This window comes from Salmo salar, chromosome ssa10 (genome assembly GCF_905237065.1).
Source record: "Salmo salar chromosome ssa10, Ssal_v3.1, whole genome shotgun sequence".
In the NCBI taxonomy this organism is placed as follows: Eukaryota; Metazoa; Chordata; class Actinopteri; order Salmoniformes; family Salmonidae; genus Salmo; species Salmo salar.
Genome location: NC_059451.1, coordinates 3570072 through 3591751, shown reverse-complemented (window position 1 = coordinate 3591751; position 21680 = coordinate 3570072). Strand labels below are relative to the sequence as shown.

At 45.8% G+C, this 21680-nt stretch overlaps 1 protein-coding gene across 5 annotated transcripts in view; it reads right to left on the bottom strand.

The window, feature by feature from the left end:
* The window catches only part of LOC106560708 (sex comb on midleg-like protein 2), a 48037-nt gene that overhangs the window by 6300 nt on the left and 20057 nt on the right, over positions 1-21680 (bottom strand). For all 5 annotated transcript variants that reach the window (XR_006756880.1, XM_014123867.2, XM_045687247.1 and 2 more), the window contains 4 exons: positions 14279-14522; positions 7543-7917; positions 687-890; positions 117-272 (listed from right to left, as the gene is read on the bottom strand). Coding sequence is in view for 4 of the 5 variants with exons in the window: in XM_014123867.2 (XP_013979342.2) it covers positions 117-272; positions 687-890; positions 7543-7917; positions 14279-14522 (979 nt within the window). In the remaining variant the exon portion in view is untranslated. The remainder of the gene's footprint in view (positions 1-116; positions 273-686; positions 891-7542; positions 7918-14278; positions 14523-21680) is intronic.

Sequence of the window (21680 nt, the reverse complement as noted above, 5' to 3'; positions counted from 1 at the left end):
TGGTGCTGTAGTTACCTGACTTGGTGGTGCTGTAGTTACCTGACTTGGTGGTGCTGTAGTTACCTGACTTGGTGGTGCTGTAGTTACCTGACTTGGTGGTGCTGTGGTGTAGTTACCATATTTACTGTAGGTGTATATGTGGCTGAAGGGCTGGGAGCTGAAGAGGAAATTACTCTGCAGCGTGCGACACAGCGTCTCTAGGAAGCGGAGCACGAAGGAGGCGCTGGAGGCTGAGGGCAGCTTTACCAGACGAACTCCTCCATCCATCCTCACTAGGGGCAGAGGTCAACATGAGGTCAAACACAGAGTCATTGTCAGTTGACTGGCTGACTGGTAATATGGCAGGTCTGTGGCGCGTCCGTGCAGGTCTGTGGCGCGCCCGTGCAGGTCTGTGGCGCGCCCGTGCAGGTCTGTGGCGCGTCAGTGCAGGTCTGTGGCGCGTGAGTGCAGGTCTGTGGCGCGTGAGTGCAGGTCTGTGGCGCGTGAGTGCAGGTCTGTGGCGCGTGAGTGCAGGTCTGTGGCGCGTGAGTGCAGGTCTGTGGCGCGTGAGTGCAGGTCTGTGGCGCGTCCGTGCAGGTCTGTGGCGTGTCCGTGCAGGTCTGTGGCGTGTCCGTGCAGGTCTGTGGCGTGTCCGTGCAGGTCTGTGGCGTGTGAGTGCAGGTCTGTGGCAGTAGCCATCTCCTCACCACTGACAGCCTCTCCTCCCCCAGCATGTGCCTGTAGAGTTCTGAGCAGCACCTTTGGTTGGTAACAACAGTCTAGACAAGTCTGAACTGCCTGTTGGAGCACCGCGTTAACAGGACCTGGCCCAAAGTGGTCCGGAAGACGCTGCATCTGCTTCCTGTCCAGGTGAGGCCCACAGGTCCCATGCTTGTTCACATACACACACACTGATAACACACACACACACACACACACACACAATTAAACTGGGGGTACACACTGATATAACACACAAAGAGAAACATCAGGGCTCGACTATTTTACCCACTAGTCCTTCGGACAAGTAGGACTGATGTTTTACTTGTTCAAAATACAACACTGCCCCATTAAGGCTCTCCTGGAGGATGGCTGGCCACTAGCGCTGAGCGATTAATCAACATTCTGGGGTTTTTCCCCCCGGTTATTAAACAACTGACCAAAGTCGGTTCAATTACTTGAGGGAGAAACACCAGTTTCAATGAGAGCACAGTGGAAATTTCCAGACATGAGTCCAGCGCATGACCGGGAGCGCGCCTTTGTCGTTTCTCCTTTTCTACTGACGAAGCTATTGTCCGGTTGAAATATGATCGATTATTTATGACAAAAACAACCTGAGGATTGATTATAAACATCGTTTGACATGTTTCTATGAACTTTTATGGTACTTTTTTGATTTTTCGTCTGTCTGTTGTGACCGCGCTTTGTTCCAATGGATTACTGAACAAAACGCACCAACAAAATGGAGGTTTTTGAATATAAAGAGGGAATTTATCTAACAAAACAAACATTTATTGTGTAACATGGAGTCTTGGGAGTGCAATCATATGAAGATCAAAGGTAAGTGATACATTTATCTCAATTTCTGACTTTTGTTACTCCTCTTCTTGGCTGGTAACTGTTTGTAATGATTTGTCTGCTGGGAGCTGTTCTCAGATAATCACATGGTTTGCTTTCGCCGTAAAGCCTTTTTGAAATCTGACACAGCGGTTGGATTAACAAGAAGTTAATCTTTAAGCTGGTGTATAACATTTGTATCTTTTATGTATGTTTATTATGAGAATTTCTGTTTTGTTGAGTTTCACGCTCTGCAATTTCACCGGATGCTGTTTGAGACAGTGGATTACGGAACAAAACGCGCTAACAAAACGGAGGTTTTTGGATATAAAGAGGGACTTGATTGAACAAAACAAACATTTATTGGGTAACTGGGAATTTTGTGAGTGTAACCATATGAAGATCATCAAAGGTAAGTGATTCATTTTATCGCTATTTCTGACTTTTGTTACTTGTCTACTTGGCTGGTAACTGTTTGTAATGATTTCTCTGCTGGGAGCTGTTCCCAGATAATCGCATGGTTTGCTTTCGCCGTAAAGCCTTTTTGAAATCTGTATGTTTCATGAATTCTTATAATGAGTATTTCTGTTTTTGAATTTGGCGCTCTGCAATTTCACTGGATGTTGGCCAGGTGGGACGGTAGCGTCCCACAACCCCTAGAGAGGTTAAAAAAAGGTGAAATAAAATTAAATAAAAAGTTCAGCACAGAAACATCATAATTAACTACAACGACCATAATCCATTGTCCCGTTTTTTTTCTGGCTCAGAGATGGATCAGAGAGGAAGAAGCAGAGCAAGATGTTTCACACTCGTCAAAATCTGTCCAAAGAAGCCCAATGCGTTTCGATGGGTTTATTTTGGACCTAAGCTTGCCACCTGACTTCCCGCCTACGACTAGAACACACACACAGACAGACCGCATGAGAGAGGAAGGTAAACAACAAAGATGACAAGTGCAGAGACATTTTATTTCTTCATATTATAATCTCAACAATGCACACATGGCTATAGGCTACCTATGAATGTTCCAAAATGCAATTAGCGGGGAAAAAAACACTTTTCAAAAATGCACCACACGCACAAGTGGTTTGTCCAGGACTAGATGATATGGGTTAATGTCAAGCCCTGAACATACAAAGAGAAATAATTAAAATCATGGTTCAAACATATTTTGAAAGATGACTAATCCATTACTTTTAACCAAATTTCCATGACCAATAATTGGTGGTGTCTCTCTACGTATACAAAGAAAGTGTAATGTGGCATCAAAACAGATGCTGCTCTCTGACCCCCGTACCATCTCCTGTCATTGAGCAACGCACTTAACCCCCCCCTAAAGTAGAATACCTGTTTGACAACTGTATAAAACACATGTGGTCAACCCTCAGTCTGGAGAAATACTGGGTGTGCAGGCTTTTGATCCAGCCCTGCTCAAACACATCAATGCCAGTTTATCAAGGTCCGGTTGAGCAGCTTATTTCAAATACGTAGTTTGTTAGAGAGGGACTGGAATAAAAGCATGTACACCCATCAGCTCTCCAGGAGGATGGTTCGCCAGCCATCAGCTCTCCAGGAGGATGGTTCGCCAGCCATCAGCTCTCCAGGAGGATGGTTCGCCAGCCATCAGCTCTCCAGGAGGATGGTTCGCCAGCCATCAGCTCTCCAGGAGGATGGTTCGCCAGCCATCAGCTCTCCAGGAGGATGGTTCGCCAGCCATCAGCTCTCCAGGAGGATGGTTCGCCAGCCATCAGCTCTCCAGGAGGATGGTTCGCCAGCCATCAGCTCTCCAGGAGGATGGTTCGCCACCCTTGATGTATAACATCGTAACAATACAGCCAAATACCTTGTATGACTTTTGAAATGATTCACTCATTCAATATATCAAATGGCAATGGTAGGCTACACATCTTTCTATACAGCTGTAGCAAACCTACAAATGTTTGTCAGGAAATTTACTGGGTATACAAAAGATTAAGAACACCTGCTCTTTCCATGACAGACTGACCAGGTGAATCCAGGTGAAAGCTATGATCCCTTATTGATGTCACTAGTTAAATCCAGTTCAATCAGTCTAGATGAAGGGGAGGAGACAGGTTAAAAAATGATTTTTAAGCCATGAGACAATTGAGACATGGATTGTGTATGTGTGCCATTCAGAAGGTGAATGGGCAAGACAAAACATTGAAGTGCCTTTGAAAGGGGTATGGTAGTAGGTGCCAGGGACACCAGTTTGAGTATGTCAAGAACTGCAACGCTGCTGTGTTTTTCACACTTAACAGTTTTCCATGTGTATCAAGAAATCCAGCGATGCCCTCCGACGAACCATCAAACAGGCAACGCGACAATATACAGTTGAAGTTGGAAGTTTACATAAACTGAATTTAAATGTATTTGGCTAAAGAGTTTCACAATTTTTGACATTTAATCCTAGTAAAAATTCCATGTCTTAAGTCAGTTAGGATCACCACTTTACTTTAAGAATGTTAAATGTCAGAATAATAGTAGAGAGAATGATTTATTTCAGCTTTCATTTCTTTCATCACATTCCCAGTGGGTCAGAAGTTTACATACACTCAATTAGTATTTGGTAGCATTGCCTTTAAATTGTTTAACTTGGGTCAAATGTTTCGGGTAGCCTTCCACAAGCTTCCCACAATAAGTTGGGTGAATTTTGGCCCATTCCTCCTGACAGAGCTGGTGTAAGTGAGTCAGGTTTGTAGGCCTCCTTGCTCGCACACGCTTTTTCAGTTCTGCCCACAAAATTTCTATGGGATTGAGGTCAGGGTTTTGTGATGGCAACTCCAATACCTTGACTTTGTTGTCCTTAAGCCATTTTGCCACAAATGTGTAAGTATGCTTGGTGTCATTGTCCATTTGGAAGACCCATTTGTGACCAAGCTTTAACTTCCTGACTGATGTCTTGAGATGTTGCTTCAATATAACCACATAATTTTCCTACCTCATGATGCCATCTATTTTGTGAAGTGCACCAGTCCCTCCTGCAGCAAAGCAACCCCACAACATGATGCTGCCACACCCGTGCTTCACGGTTGGGATGGTGTTCTTCGGCTTGCAAGCCTCCCCCTTTTTCCTCCAAACATAACGATGGTCATTATGGCCAAACAGTTCTATTTTTGTTTCATCAGACCAGAGGACATTTCTCCAAAAAGTACGATTTTTGTCCCCATGTGCAGTTGCAAACCGTAGTCTGGCTTTTTTATGGCGGTTTTGGAGCAGTGGCTTCTTCCTTGCTAAGCAGCCTTTCAGGTTATGTCGATATAGGACTCGTTTTACTGTGGATATAGATACTTTTGTACCGTTTCCTCCAGCATCTTCACAAGGTCCTTTGCAGTTATTCTGGGATTGATTTGACCTCTTCGCTCCAAAGTATGTTCATCTCTAGGAGACAGAACGCGTCTCCTTCCCGAGTGGTATGACGGCTGCGTGGTCCCATGGTGTTTATACTTGCGTACTATTGTTTGTACAGCTGAACGTGGTACCTTCAAGCGTTTGGAAATTGCTCCCAAGGATGAACCAGACTTGTGGAGGAATACAATTTTTTTTTCTGAGGTCTTGGCTGATTTCTTTTGATTTTCCCATGATGTCAAGCAAAGAGGCACTGAGTTTGAAGGTAGGCCTTGAAATACATCCACAGGTACACCTCCAATTGACTCAAATGATGTCAATTAGCCTATCAGAAGCTTCTAAAGCCATGACATCATTTTCTCGAATTTTCCAGGCTGTTTAAAAGGCACAATCAACTTAGTGTATGTAAACTTCTGACCCACTGGAATTGTGATACAGTGAATTATAAGTGAAATAATCTGTCTGTAAATAATTGTTGGAAAAATTACTTGTGTCATGCACAATGTAGATGTCCTAACCGACTTGCCAAAACTATAATTTGTTAACAAGAAATTTGTGGAGTGGTTGAAAAACGAGTTTTAATGACTCCAACCTAAGTGTATGTAAAGTTCCAACTTAACTGTGTAGGACTAAGATTGAGTCGCACGACACCGGCTCCGAAGGTCAACGCATGTGGCAGGGCTTGCAAACTATTACAGACTGCAAAGGGAATCACAGCCCGAGCTGCCCAGAGCCTACCAGACCAGCTAAATGACTTCTATGCTCGCTTCGAGGCAAGTAACACAAACATAAATGAGAGCATCAGCTGTTGCTCTCCGTAGCCGACGTGATTAAGACCTTTAAACAGGTCAACATTCACAAGGCCGCAGGGCCAGACGGATTACCAGGACGTGTACTCTGAGCATGCCCTGACCAAGTGACGAGTGTCTTCACTGACATTTTGAACCTCTCCCTGACTGAGTCTGTGATACCAACATGTTTCAAGCAGACTACCATAGTCCCAGTGCTCAAGACTAACACTAAGGTAACCTGCCTGACTCCGACATTTAGATTTACATTTTAGTAATTTAGCAGACGCTCTTATCCAGAGCGACTTACAGTAGTGAATGCATACATTTCATACATTTTTTTTTCTTCGTACTGGCCCCCGGTGGGAATCGAACCCACAACCCTGGTGATGCAAACACCATGCTCTACCAACTGAGCCACACGGGACATGTGGCCGTGTACTCATGTCGGTAGTATTGAAGTGATTTGAAAGGCTGGTCATGGCTCACATCAACACCATTATCCCAGAAACCCTAGACCCACTCCAATTTGCACACCACCCCAACAGATCCACAGATGATGCAATCTCTATTGCACTCCACACTGCCCTTTCCCACCTGGACTAAAGGAACACTTACATGAGAATGCTGTTCATTGACTACAGCTCAGCGTTCAACACCATAGTACCCTCAAAGCTCATCACTAAGCTAAGAACCCTGAGACTAAACACATCCCTCTGCAATTGGATCCTGGACTTCCTGAGAGGGCGCCACCAGGTGGTAAGGGTAGGTAACTACCCATCTGCCACGCTGATCCTCAACACAAGTTCCCATCAGGGGTGCGTGCCTAGTCCCTTCCTGTACTCCCTGTTCACCCACGACTGCGTGGCCAAGCACGACTCTGATACCATCATTAGTGGTAGGACCTGATCACCGACAACGATGAGACAGCCTATAGGGAAGAGGTCAGAGACCTGGCAGTGTGGTGCCAGAACAACAACCTCTCAATGTGAGCAAGACAAAGGAGCTGATCGTGGACTACAGGAAAAGGCAGGCCGAACAGGCCCCCATTAACATCGACGGGGCTGTAGTGGATCGGGTCGAGAGTTTCAAGTTCCTTGGTGTCCACATCACCAACAAACTATCATGGTCCAAACACACCATGACACTTGTGAAAAAGGGCACGACAACACCTTTTCCCCCTCAGGAGACTGAAAAGATTTGGCATTGCTCCCCAGATCCTCAAAAAGTTTACAGCTGCACCATCGAGAGCATCCTGACCAGTTGCCTCCCCGCCTGGTATGGCAGCTGCTCTGCATCTGACCGTAAGGCGCTACAGAGGGTAACGCGTACGGCCCAGTACATCACTGGGGCCAAGCTTCCTGACATCCAGGACCTATATACTAAGCGGTGTCACAAAACATTGTCAAAGACTCCAGCCACCCTAGTCATAGATGGTACCGACGCGCTAAGTCTAGGTACAAAAGGCTCCTTAACAGCTTCTACTCCCCACCTCTTGTTTTTACACTGCTGCTACTGTCTGTTTATTATCTATACATAGTCACTTTACCCCTACCTACATGTACACTGCTGCTACTGTCTGTTTATTATCTATACATAGTCACTTTATTTGATTGATCAATAAATTAACACTGTTTAGTGCTAACAGTAATTTAATACAGGAAACAGAGGTACGTTTCTAGGTGTGTGGTTTGTTGGTATTATGAGGGAGGTGATTGGTGTAATATAAGGTTAGAGAGGTGGGCTGCAGCTGGCTAGAGAGGTGGGCTGCAGCTGGCTAGAGAGGTGGGCTGCAGCTGGCTAGAGAGGTGGGCTGCAGCTGGCTAGAGAGGTGGGCTGTCGTCAAGTTTACCTGTCGAGACCACAGAGCTGAAGCAGTCCTGTTGACCCCCTGACAGCTTGGCATCCGCAGCATCTGAAGACACAACGTTCTGGAGCACCTTGGGCTTCCTCTTGCTGCCAGGTTTAGGGCCTCTCTTCTTGTGAGGCCTGGGAGCCAGGTGTGAGTTAGAGGTTGGAGCAGTGCCGTTCTGAGCTGCAGCTTCCTCAGCTACAGCCTTCAGCAGGGCGATGGTCTCACTCTTGGGGCGCCGCCCCCGCACCCCCTTCCTAACAGGCAGCGGAGGCAGGGGGTTGGGAAGCCGGAAGGGAGCAGGAATGGATCGACGGCTAGGCTTGGAGGGGATGTGGGCTGGTGTTATGACATGCAGGTTCTTTGGCAGGTTGACTGGAAAAACAACAGAGGGATTATAACATTTCAGTGCTACGGACATGGAGGATTACGCTGGACTACAGCCTCTACACTGGCAGACAGAGGAGGATTACGCTGGACTACAGCCTCTACACTGGCAGACAGAGGAGGATTACGCTGGACTACAGCCTCTACACTGGCAGACAGAGGAGGATTACGCTGGACTACAGCCTCTACACTGGCAGACAGAGGAGGATTACGCTGGGCTACAGCCTCTACACTGGCAGACAGAGGAGGATTACGCTGGGCTACAGCCTCTACACTGGCAGAGAGAGGAGGATTACGCTGGGCTACAGCCTCTACACTGGCAGAGCAGAGGAGGATTACGCTGGACTACAGCCTCTACACTGGCAGAGAGAGGAGGATTACGCTGGACTACAGCCTCTACACTGGCAGAGAGAGGAGGATTACGCTGGGCTACAGCCTCTACACTGGCAGACAGAGGAGGATTACGCTGGGCTACAGCCTCTACACTGGCAGAGAGGAGGATTACGCTGGACTACAGCCTCTACACTGGCTGAGAGAGGAGGATTACGCTGGACTACAGCCTCTACAGTGGCAGAGAGAGGAGGATTACGCTGGACTACAGCCTCTACACTGGCAGAGAGAGGAGGATTACGCTGGACTACAGCCTCTACACTGGCAGAGAGAGGAGGATTACGCTGGACTACAGCCTCTACACTGGCAGAGAGAGGAGGATTACGCTGGACTACAGCCTCTACACTGGCAGAGAGAGGAGGATTACGCTGGACTACAGCCTCTACACTGGCAGAGAGAGGAGGATTACGCTGGACTACAGCCTCTACACTGGCAGAGAGAGGAGGATTACGCTGGACTACAGCCTCTACACTGGCAGACAGAGGAGGATTACGCTGGACTACAGCCTCTACACTGGCTGACAGAGGAGGATTACGCTGGACTGCAGCCTCTACACTGGCTGACAGAGGAGGATTACGCTGGACTGCAGCCTCTACACTGGCTGACAGAGGAGGATTACGCTGGACTGCAGCCTCTACACTGGCTGACAGAGGAGGATTACGCTGGACTGCAGCCTCTACACTGGCTGACAGAGGAGGATTACGCTGGACTGCAGCCTCTACACTGGCTGACAGAGGAGGATTACGCTGGACTGCAGCCTCTACACTGGCTGACAGAGGAGGATTACGCTGGACTACAGCCTCTACACTGGCTGACAGAGGAGGATTACGCTGGACTACAGCCTCTACACTGGCTGACAGAGGAGGATTACGCTGGACTACAGCCTCTACACTGGCTGACAGAGGAGGATTACGCTGGACTACAGCCTCTACACTGGCTGACAGAGGAGGATTACGCTGGGCTACAGCCTCTACACTGGCTGACAGAGGAGGATTACGCTGGGCTACAGCCTCTACACTGGCTGACAGAGGAGGATTACGCTGGACTACAGCCTCTACACTGGCTGACAGAGGAGGATTACGCTGGACTACAGCCTCTACACTGACTGACAGAGGAGGATTACGCTGGACTACAGCCTCTACACTGGCTGACAGAGGAGGATTACGCTGGGCTACAGCCTCTACACTGGCTGACAGAGGAGGATTACGCTGGACTACAGCCTCTACACTGGCTGACAGAGGAGGATTACGCTGGGCTACAGCCTCTACACTGGCTGACAGAGGAGGATTACGCTGGGCTACAGCCTCTACACTGGCTGACAGAGGAGGATTACGCTGGGCTACAGCCTCTACACTGGCTGACAGAGGAGGATTACGCTGGGCTACAGCCTCTACACTGACAGAGGAGGATTACGCTGGGCTACAGCCTCTACACTGACAGAGGAGGATTACGCTGGGCTACAGCCTCTACACTGACAGAGGAGGATTACGCTGGGCTACAGCCTCTACACTGACAGAGGAGGATTACGCTGGGCTACAGCCTCTACACTGACAGAGGAGGATTACGCTGGGCTACAGCCTCTACACTGACAGAGGAGGATTACGCTGGGCTACAGCCTCTACACTGACAGAGGAGGATTACGCTGGGCTACAGCCTCTACACTGACAGAGGAGGATTACGCTGGGCTACAGCCTCTACACTGACAGAGGAGGATTACACTGGACTACAGTCTCTACACTGGCTGAGCGAGGATTACGCTGGACTACAGCCTCTACACTGGCTGACAGAAGAGGATTACGCTGGACTACAGCCTCTACACTGGCTGACAGAAGAGGATTACGCTGGACTACAGCCTCTACACTGGCTGAGAGAGGATTACGCTGGACTACAGCCTCTACACTGGCTGAGAGAGGATTACGGAGGACTACAGCCTCTACACTGGCTGAGAGGACAGGAGGATTACGCTGCACTACAGCCTCTACACTGGCTGACAGAGGAGGATTACGCTGGGCTACAGCCTCTACACTGACAGAGGAGGATTACGATGGGCTACAGCCTCTACACTGACAGAGAGGCCAGGAGGATTACGCAGGGCTACAGCCTCTACACTGGCTGAGAGACGTATGTGGCAGGGTCTACAGGAAATCACGCACAACAAAAAGAAAACCAGCCACATCACCGACACCGACGTCATGCTTCCAGACAAACATTACACCTTTTTTGCCCACTTTGAGGATAATAGTGCCACTGTCGAGGCCCACTAACAAGGACTGCGACCCCCCCACCTCTTTCCCTGTGGCCGACGTGAGTAAAACATTTAAACGTGTAAACCCTCGCAAGGCTGCTGGCTCAGACGGCATCCCTAGCTGCGTCCTCAGAGCATCCCAGTCTGCTGTCCTCACATGCTTCAAGATGGCCACCATTGATCCTTTACCCAAAAAGGCAAAGGTAACTGAACTAAATAACTATCGCCCCGTAGCACTCACTTCTGTCATCATGAAGTGCTTTGAGAGACTAATCAAGGATCATATCACCTCCACCTTACCGGCCACCCTAGAACCACTTCAGTTTGCATACCACCCCATCAGGTTCACAGAAGATGCAATCACCATCACACTGCCCTATCACATCTGGACAAGAGGAACACCTATGTAAGAATGCTGTTCATTGACTACAGCTCAGCATTCAACACCATAGTACCCTCCAAGCTCATCACAACCCACCCTGTGCAAATGGGTCCTGGACTTTCTGATGGGCAGCCACCAGGTGACGAAGGTAGGAAACATCTCCACTTCGCTGATCCTCAACACTGGGGCCCCACAAGGGTGCGTGCTCAGCCCCTCCTGTACTCCCTGTTCACCCATGACTGCATGGCCACGCACGCCTCCAGCTCAATTATCAAGTTTGCCGACGACAACAGTGGTGGACTTGATTACCAACAACGACGAGACCGCCTACAGGGAGGAGGTGAGGGCCCTCGGAGTGTGGTGTCAGGAAAACAACTTCTCACTCAACATCAACAAAACAAAGGAGTTGATCGTGGACTTCAGGAAACAGCAGAGGGAGCATCCCCCTATCCACATCGACGGGACCATAGTGGATAAGGTGGAAAGTTGTAAGTTCCTTGGCATACAAATCACAGACAAACTGAAATGGTCCACCCACCCGCATCCCCCCGCAACAACGCTTCTTCAACCTCAGGAGGCTGAAGAAATTTGGCTTGTCACCTAAAACCCTGACAAACTTTAACAGCTGCACAATCGAGAGGATTTTATTGATCTGTATCACTGGTACGGCAACTGCACCGCCCTCAACCTCAAGGCTCTCCAGAGGGTGGTGCAGTCTGCACCACGCATCACCGGGGGCACACTGCCTGCCCTCCAGGACACTTACAGCACCCGATGTCACAGGAAGGCCAAAAAGATCATCAAGGACAACCACCCGAGCCACTGCCTTTTCACACCGCTACCATCCAGAAGTTTTTTTCGCAACTTGTTTTGTACATAACGTTGATGCTACCATCTCCTATGACCGAAAAGAGCTTCTAAACATCAGAACTGGGATTGCTCACCTCAAACTGGACAAATAATTATTTGCGAGGGATATACTGTTGACACCTGACCAGGCCCTGATCCCCGAGATTGAGGCAAAAGATCAGGATGCTTTGTGAGGACCAGGCAACGAGTGGCTAATCTGCCCGTGCCCTCCGTTCTGCAGCTAACGTTCAATCGCTAGAAAATAAATGGGATGAACTGAAAGCATGTATATCCTACCAACGGGACATTAAAAATAAATATTTTCTGCTTCAACGAGTTGTGGATGAACGACGACATTAAGAACATAGAGCTGGCGAGTTATACACTGCAGCGGCAAGACAGAACAGCAGCTATGCATTTATGTAAACAACAGCTGGAGCACGATATCTAAGGAAGTCTCAAAGTTTTGCTCGCCTGAGGGTCTTATGATAAGCTGTAGACCACACTATTATCCAGAGAGTTTATCTGTATTTTCGTAGCTGTCTACATACCACCACAAAGCGAGGTTGGAAGTAAAACCGCACTAAATGAGCTGTATTCCGCCATAAGCAAACAGGAAAACGCTCATCCAGAGGCGGCATTCCTAGTGGCCGGTGACTTTAATGCAGGGAAACTCAAAATCAGTTTTACCAAATTTCTATCAACATGTTAAACGTGCAACCAAAATTCTAGACCACCTCTACTCCACACACAGACGCATACAAAGCTCTCCCTCGTCCTCCATTTGTCAAATATGATAATAACTATATCCTCCTGATTCCTGCTTACAAGCAAAAGCAGGAAGCACCAGTGACTCAGTCTATGAAAAAGTGGTCAGATGAAGCAGATGCTAAACTACAGGACTGTTTTGATAGCACAAACTGGAATATGTTCCGGGATTCTTCCGATGGCATTGAGAAGTACACCACATCAGTCACTGGCTTCATCAATAAGTGCATCGAGGACGTCGTCCCCACAGTAACTGTACGTACATACCCCAACCAGAAGCCATAGAGTACAGGCAACATTCGCACTGAGCTTAAGGGTAGAACTGCCGCTTTCAAGGAGCAGAACTCTAACCCGGAAGCTTATAAGAAATCCCGCTATGCCCTCCGACGAACCATCAAACAGGGAAAGAATCAATACAGGACTTAGATAGAATCGTACTTCACCGACTCTGACGCTCGTCGGATGTGGCAGGGCTTGCAAACTATTACAGACTACAAAGGGTAGCACAGCTGAGACACACCCAGTGACACGAGCCTACCAGACAAGCTAAATAAGTTCTATGCTTGCTTCGAGGCAAGTAACACTGAAACATGCATGAGAGCACCAACTGTTCCAGTTGACTGTGTGATCACGCTCGCCGTAGCCGATGTGACTAAGACCTTTAAACAGGTCAACATTCACAAGGCAGCAGGGCCAGGCGGATTACCAGGACATGTACTTCGAGCATGCGCTGACCAACTGGCAAGTGTCTTCACTGACATTTTCAACCTCTCCCTGACCGAGTCTGTAATACCAATATGTTTCAAGCAGACCACCTTAGTCCCTGTGCCCAAGAACACTAAAGTATCTCCTTGGTTCCCAGGTTTGAACACTAAGACTGCTGCTACCAGACTAATGGTCTGAACATTAAGACTGGAGACCCATAGAGAACTGCTGCTACCAGACTAATGGTTTGAACACTAAGACTGGAGACCCATAGAGAACTGCTGCTACCAGACTAATGGTTTGAACACTAAGACTAGAGACCCATAGAGAACTGCTGCTACCAGACTAATGGTTTGAACACTAAGACTGGAGACCCATAGAGAACTGCTGCTACTAGACTAATGGTTTGAACACTAGCTAATACAACAGAATTAAATTGACCCGTGATTCTTCATCCTGGTCCAAGGAATCCAAAGGGGAGCACTCCACACCTAATTTACCTAATCAACTCATCAAAACTTTGATTAGTGGAATCAGGGGCATATTCACTAGGAACCAAACAAAAACAAACGGCACGTGATGGGGAGGGACCTACCTGAATTTGTCCAACAGAAACGCTTCTTTGCTTGCAAAACATTTTGCTATGGTCTGTACTAATGAATATATCCCAGGTGTGTAGTGCTTTGGGTCCCCAGGACCAGGATGAAGAATTACTGGGCTAAACAATCGATGAGGATTACAGACTAGTGTGGACGAGATCTGTAATTAATGTCATAACAATGAAGTGTAGACTATGAAGCAGACCTGTAACACCCCCTAGAAGAGGACAAGTGGATTACCTACTACACTTTGGAAATATGTTGATTTAATAACTCTTTCATGCGTCATCCTCTGGAAAGTCTTTGTACTTTTACATTGTTTTAAACTGTTTAAGTTTTTTGTTCCACCAAAATCAATCAATAAATCCATCAACCAACCAATGACCAGGATGAAGACAGGACTCCACTCACCACTGTTGCCAGGCTTCTGCAGGCTGTGTTTGGTAACGGAGCACCATCCAACAGGGAAGAGATCTCTGGAGTGGTGTTGACACCAGTAGTCAAACGCCCCCCTCCACCCGTCAAACATCACAAACACTTCCCCCCCCTTCACCTCTCCGATGGTAGCAGGGCAGATGAGGTAGGGGTTCTTCTTATCTACTGCTTCCAGCTTCATCCCTGGCTTAAAGTTATTCTGGGACAGCGGTGGAGGCTCCTACACACACACACACACAGAGAGAGAGAGAGAGAGAAAAACACAATGACACACACAACGAAACACACAACGACACACAGACACAACGACACACACAGACACAACGACACACACAGACACAACGACACACAACGACACACACAGACACAACGACACACACAGACACAACGACACACACAGACACAACGACACACACAATGACACACACAGACACAACGACACACACAATGACACACACAATGACACACACAATGACACACACAGACACAATGACACACACAGACACAATGACACACACAGACACAATGACACACACACACACAATGACACACACAGACACACACAATGACACACACAGACACAATGACACACACAGACACAACGACACACACAGACACAACGACACACACAGACACAACGACACACACAGACACAACGACACACACAGACACAATGACACACAGACACAATGACACACTGACACAATGACACAATGACACACAGTGACACAATGACACACAGTGACACAATGACACAGTGACACACACACAGACACAGTGACACACACACAGACACAGTGACACACACAGACACAGTGACACACACACACACACACACACACAGACACAGTGACACACACACACACACACACACACACACACACACAACAACAAAATGACAGAGACAGAGACACACACACAACGACACACACAACGACACGAGTTGATGGGCTTGAAGTCATAAACAGCGCAATGCTTAACCTGTCTGGGCTAGGGGGCAGTATTTTCACGGCCGGATAAAAAAACGTAACCGATTTAAACTGGTTACTACTCTTGCCCAGAAACGAGAATATGCATATTATTAGTAGATTTTGATAGAAAACACTGAAGTTTCTAAAACTGTTTGAATGGTGTCTATGAGTATAACAGCACTCATATGGCAGGCAAAAACCTGAGAAAATTCCAAGCAGGAAGTGGCCTGTGTGAGAATTTGTAGTTCTCCTTTTGCTTCTCTATCAAAACTACAGGATCTGTGGGGTTACATAACACTTTAAGGCTTCCATTGGCTCTCTAAAGCCTTCAGAAACCAGATTGAGGCATCTCCTGTCTCTGGGCAGAGTATGGTAGCTCAGTTTGTCATTATTTGGAACAAAAACAAAATTTCTTGTGGAAGTAGCAGTCCTGGGAGTGCATTCTGACGAAGAACAGCAAAGGTAATAACATTTTTCTAATACTAATTCTGAGTTTAGTGTGCCCCGAACATGGCGGGTGTCAAATTAGCTAGCCGTGATGGCTGAGCCATGTACTCAGAATATTGCAAAATGTGCTTTCGCCGAAAAGCTATTTTAAAATCTGACATAGCGATTGCATAAAGGAGTTCTGTATCTATAATTCTTAAAATAATTGTTATGTATTTTGTCAACGTTTATCATAAGTAATTTTGTAAATTCACTGTAATGCATGTTCTGAACATCACACGCCAATGTAAAAAGCTGTTTTTGGATATAAATATGAACTTGATTGAACAAAACATACATGTATTGTATAACATAATGTCCTAGGAGTGTCATCTGATGAAGATCATCAAAGGTTAGTGCTGCATTTAGCTGTGTTTTGGGTTTTTGTGACATATATGCTTGCTTGAAAAATGTCTGTGTGGTTATTTGTGTCTATGTACTCTCCTAACATAATCTAGTGTTTTGCTTTCGCTGTAAAGCCTTTTTGAAAATCGGACAATGTGGTTAGATTAACGAGAGTCTTATCTTTCAATTGGTGTAAAATAGTCGTATGTTTGAAATATTGAAATTATTGCATTTTTGAGGTTTTTGTATTTTGCGCCACGCTCTTCCACTGGCTGTTGAATAGAGTGGGACGCTAACGTCCTACCTAGCCCAGACAGGTTAAAGCATTGCGAAGAGCTGCTGAAAGTCCTGTTTGAATGAATGCTTACGAGCCTGCTGGTGCCTACCAACGTTCAGTCAGACTGCTCCATCAAATATCAAATCATAGACTTAATTATAATATAATAAACACACAGAAATACGAGCCTTAGGTCATTAATATGGTCGAATCCGGAAACTATCATCTCGAAAACAAAAAAAAGTTTATTCTTTCAGTGAAATACGGAACTGTTCCGTATTTTATCTAACGGGTGGCATCCCTAAGTCTAAATATTCCTGTTACATTGCACAACCTTCAATGTTATGTCATAATTACGTAAAATTCTGGCAAATTAGTTCGCAACGAGCCAGGCGGCCCAAACTGTTGCATATACCCTGACTGCGTGCAATGAACGCAAGAGAAGTGACACAATTTCACCTGGTTAATATAGCCTGCTAACCTGGATTTCTTTTAGCTAAATATGCAGGTTTAAAAATATATACACTTCTGTGTATTGATTTTAAGAAAGGCATTGATGTTTATGGTTAGGTACAGTCGTGCAACGATTGTGGTTCTTTCGCAAATGCGCTTTTGTTAAATCATCCCTCGTTTGGCAAAGTTGGCTGTCTTTGTTAGGAAGAAATAGTCTTCACAGTTCGCAACGAGCCAGGCGGCCCAAACTGCTGCATATACCCTGACTCTGTTGCAAGAGAAGTGACACATTTTCCCTAGTTAAAAGAAATTCATGTTAGCAGGCAATATTAACTAAATATGCAGGTTTAAAAATATATACTTGTGTATTGATTTTAAGAAAGGCATTGATGTTTATGGTTAGATACACGTTGGAGCAACGACAGTCCTTTTTCGCGAATGCGCACCGCATCGATTATATGCACCGCATCGATTATATGCAACGCAGGACAGGCTAGATAAACTAGTAATATCATCAACCATGTGTAGTTAACTAGTGATTATGATTTATTGATTGTTTTTTATAAGATAAGTTTAATGCTAGCTAGGAACTTACCTTGGCTTCTTACTGCATTCGCGTAACAGGCAGACTCCTCGTGGAGTGCAATGTAAAGCAGGTGGTTAGAGCGTTGGACTAGTTAACCGTAAGGTTGCAAGATTTAATCCCCAAGCTGACAAGGTAAAAATCTGTCGTTCTGCCCCTGAACAAGGCAGTTAACCCACAGTTCCTAGGCTGTCATTGAAAATAAGAATATGTTCTTAACCGACTTGCCTAGTTAAATAAAAGGTCAAAATAAATAATAAATAAATAAAATAAAAATCGGCCAAATCGGTGTCCAAAAATACTGATTTCTGATTGTTATGGAAACTTGAAATCGGCCCTAATTAATCGGCCATTCCGATTAATCGGTCGACCTCTAACAGAGACACAATGACGCACACACACAACGACACACACAGACACACACAGACAGACAACACACACAGACACAAGGGCACAGACACAACGCACACACACACAGACAGAGATGCACACACACAATGCCACGACGACACACACACACACACAATGCCACGACGACACACCCAGAGACACGACGACACACCCAGAGACACGACGACACACCCAGAGACACGACGACACACCCAGAGACACGACGACACACCCAGAGACACAGACAATGACAGAGACACAGACAATGACAGACACACACAATGACAGACACACACAATGACACAGAGACACACTCTCAAAGCGGATACTTTGTTCGGACTTCCACCCTGTACATGGGATCTAATCCCAGAGGCCCGACCCAAAACAACGCGGTCGCCGCAGGAGAGGCAGACAGAGCGGCCTACTGGTCAGACTTAGAAGGCGAGCACACCACCCACCACTTCCGATTATACTACTCGCCAATGTCCAATCTCTAGACAACAAGGTGGACGAAATTATGGCACGAGTTGCCTTCCAGAGAGACATCAGAGATTGTAACATTCTCTGTTTCACAGAAACATGGCTCACTCGGGATATGTTGTCAGAGTCAGTACAGCCACCCGGTTTCTTCACGCATCGCGCCGACAGACACAAACATCTCTCTGGTAAGAAGGGCGGGGGTGTATGCCTTATGATTAACCTCTATGGGCTAGGTGGGACGCTAGCGTGCCACCCGTGGTGCACTCCATCAACAGCAGGTGCATTTCAAGAGCCGGCAAATTTGAATTCAAATAAATGTCAAAACTCAAATTTTTCAAAATAAAATAACTATTTTACACCATTTGAAAGATAAACATCTCCTTAATCTAACCCACGTTTTAACGATTTCAAAAAGGTTTTACGGCGAAAGCATAAATTTAGAGTATGTTAGGACAGTACATTTTACAAGAGTTGTGTGTAATGTTTTGTCAAGTCAAAGACAGGGTCACCAAAACCATAAAACCAGCTAAAATGATGCAATATGACCTTTACACTCTCAGATTAAATTTAGGACATTATGTTGACAATTTTTTTTAGTTCTATCAAGTTCATATTTATATCCAAAAACAGCGTTTAATATGGCATTGATGTTGAGGAAATCGATTTTCATACCCAAGAACCGCAGTCAAGTCACGTCAATTAAAATAATTAAAATTAGAAAACATTGGTAAAATATTATATTGTCATTTAAAGAATTATAGATTTACATCTCTTGAACGCAATCAACTTGCCAGATTTAAAAATAACCTTACTGGGAAATCACACTTTGCAATAATCTGAGCACTGCGCCCAGAAAAATACGGCGTTGCGATACAGACTAGACGTCATGTTGGGGAGATCTAAAATCGAAAATACTATGTAAATAATCCATTACCTTTGATTCTCTTCATCAGATGTCACTTCCAGGTATCACAGGTCCATAACGAATGTAGTTTTGTTCAAAAAAGCTCATCATTTATGTCCAAAAATCTCCGTCTTGTTAGCACATGATCTAAGCCAGCCGGACTTCTCGTCATGAACGAGGGGAAAAAATATATTTCCGTTCGTTCAAACATGTCAAACGTTGTATAGCATAAATCATTAGGGCCTTTTTTAACCAGAACATGAATAATATTCAAGGTGGACGAATGCATACTCTTTTATAACGTATTGGAACGAGGGTACCCAACATGAACTCGCCAGGTGTCTTGGGGCGGGCTGTTGTTCCGTCGGATCTGTGTTTAAAGTACAAATTGCCTGCCAAATGACGTCTGGTGTAATCACAAACACCAATTCAATGGATAGGTTTAGAATAAGTTAAGAGTAGAGATGCCTATTCAATTGGCAGCGGTGATTCCAAGCCCTCGATTAATGACTCATGGTGTAATCATAACAACATACAGGAACTCAAGTCCTTTTGTTCACCTGACCTAGAATTTCTTACAATCAAATGCTGACCGCATTATCTCCCAAGAGAATTCTCTTCGATTATAGTCAGTCTGACCATGACTCCATTTTGTTGCTCCCATCCTATAGGCCGAAACTAAAACAGGAAACACCCGTGCTCAGGTCTATCCAATGCTGGTCTGACCAATCAGATTCCATGCTTCAAGATTGCGTCGATCATGTGAACTGGGATATGTTCCAGGTAGCCTCAGACAATATCATTGATGTATACGCTGATTCGGTAAGCGAGTTTATTCGCAAGTGCATTAGAGATATTGTACCCACTGTGACTATTAAAACCATCCCTAACCAGAAACCGTGGAACGATGGCATCATTCGCGCAAAACTGAAAGCGCAAACCACCACTTTCAATCATGGCAAGGCGACTGGAAATATGACCGAATACAAACAGTGTAGTTATTCCCTCCGCAAGGCAATCAAACAAGCAAAGCATCAGTATAGAGACAAAGTAGAGTCACAATTCAACAGCTCAAAAACGAGTATGTGGCAGGGTCTACAGTCAATAAGATTTACAAAAAGAAAACCAGCCCCGTCGCAGACATCGTTTTGCTCCCAGACAAACTAAACAACATGGCCAATGTGAGTAAAACATTTAAACGTGTTAACCCTCACAAGGCTGCCGGCCCTGACAGCATCCCTAGCCACGTCCTCAGAGCATGCGCAGACCAGCTGGCTGGTGTGTTTACGGATATATTCAATCAATCCCTATCGCAGTCTGCTGTCCCCACATGCTTCAAGATGGACACCATTGTTCCTGTTTCCAAGAAAGCTAAGGTAACTGAACTAAATGACCATCACTCTGTAGCACTCACTTCTATCATCATGAAGTGTTTTGAGAGACAATTTTTATTTTATTTAACCTTCAAAGAGGCAAGTCAATTAAGAACACATTCTTAATTACAATGACGGCCTAGGAACAGTGGGTTAACTGCCTTGTTCAGGGCCAGAATGACAGATTTTTACCTTGTCAGCTCAGGGATTTGATCTAGCAACCTTTCGGTTACTGGCCCAACACTAACCACTAGGCTACCTGCCGCCCCAGACTAGTCAAGGATCATATCACCGCCACACTACCTGATACCCTAGACCCACTCCAATTTGATTAACGCCCCAATACGTCCACAGACGACGCAATCGCCATCACCCTGCCCTATCCCATCTGGACAAGATGAATACCTATGTAAGAATGCTGTCAGGAATGCCATACCATGGTTGCCCTTAGTTTGAAGATGTAATCCGGAGACAGGTGTTTTCTCCATCTCTTTAGCTATCAGACTAATTCCACTGATTTCAAAACTTGATCCTCCAGAAAATGGAGAGCAACACGTATGCAGCTCCACTACACAATACATTTTTTATAAAGCCGCGTTCGACAGGATTAGCAACACAAGACTGACGAGCTCAAATAGACAGACACCTTGATCATGGCAGACCAATCCGAACTTCTCTCTCGGCATGTCCAGCCCACTCATCATCTCAACCAATCATGGCTAGTGGGAAGGTTCCCAGCTTTTTCTGTGGCTTAAACAACAAGGCTCGTAATTTAACAATGTTATTCGTATTTAAAGATGGTATACATGTTTGTTATTAAGGCACATGAAAGTTCACGTTTGAGAAGACATTTATGGCCAAAAAACGCATTTTGATAAGAAATATATTTTTTACGCTCAAATGGCTCTCCTGTGACAAACGCCTAGTTTCCTGAAAATCAGGCCACATAAAGAAATCAGTCAATATAAATAAATAAATAAATTAGGTCTGAATCTATGGATTTCACGTGACTGGGCAGGGATGCAGCCATGGGTGAGCATGGGAGGGCATAGACATACCCACTGAGGAGAGAGACCTCAGCCAATCAGGATACATTTTTCCCCACAAAAGGGCTTT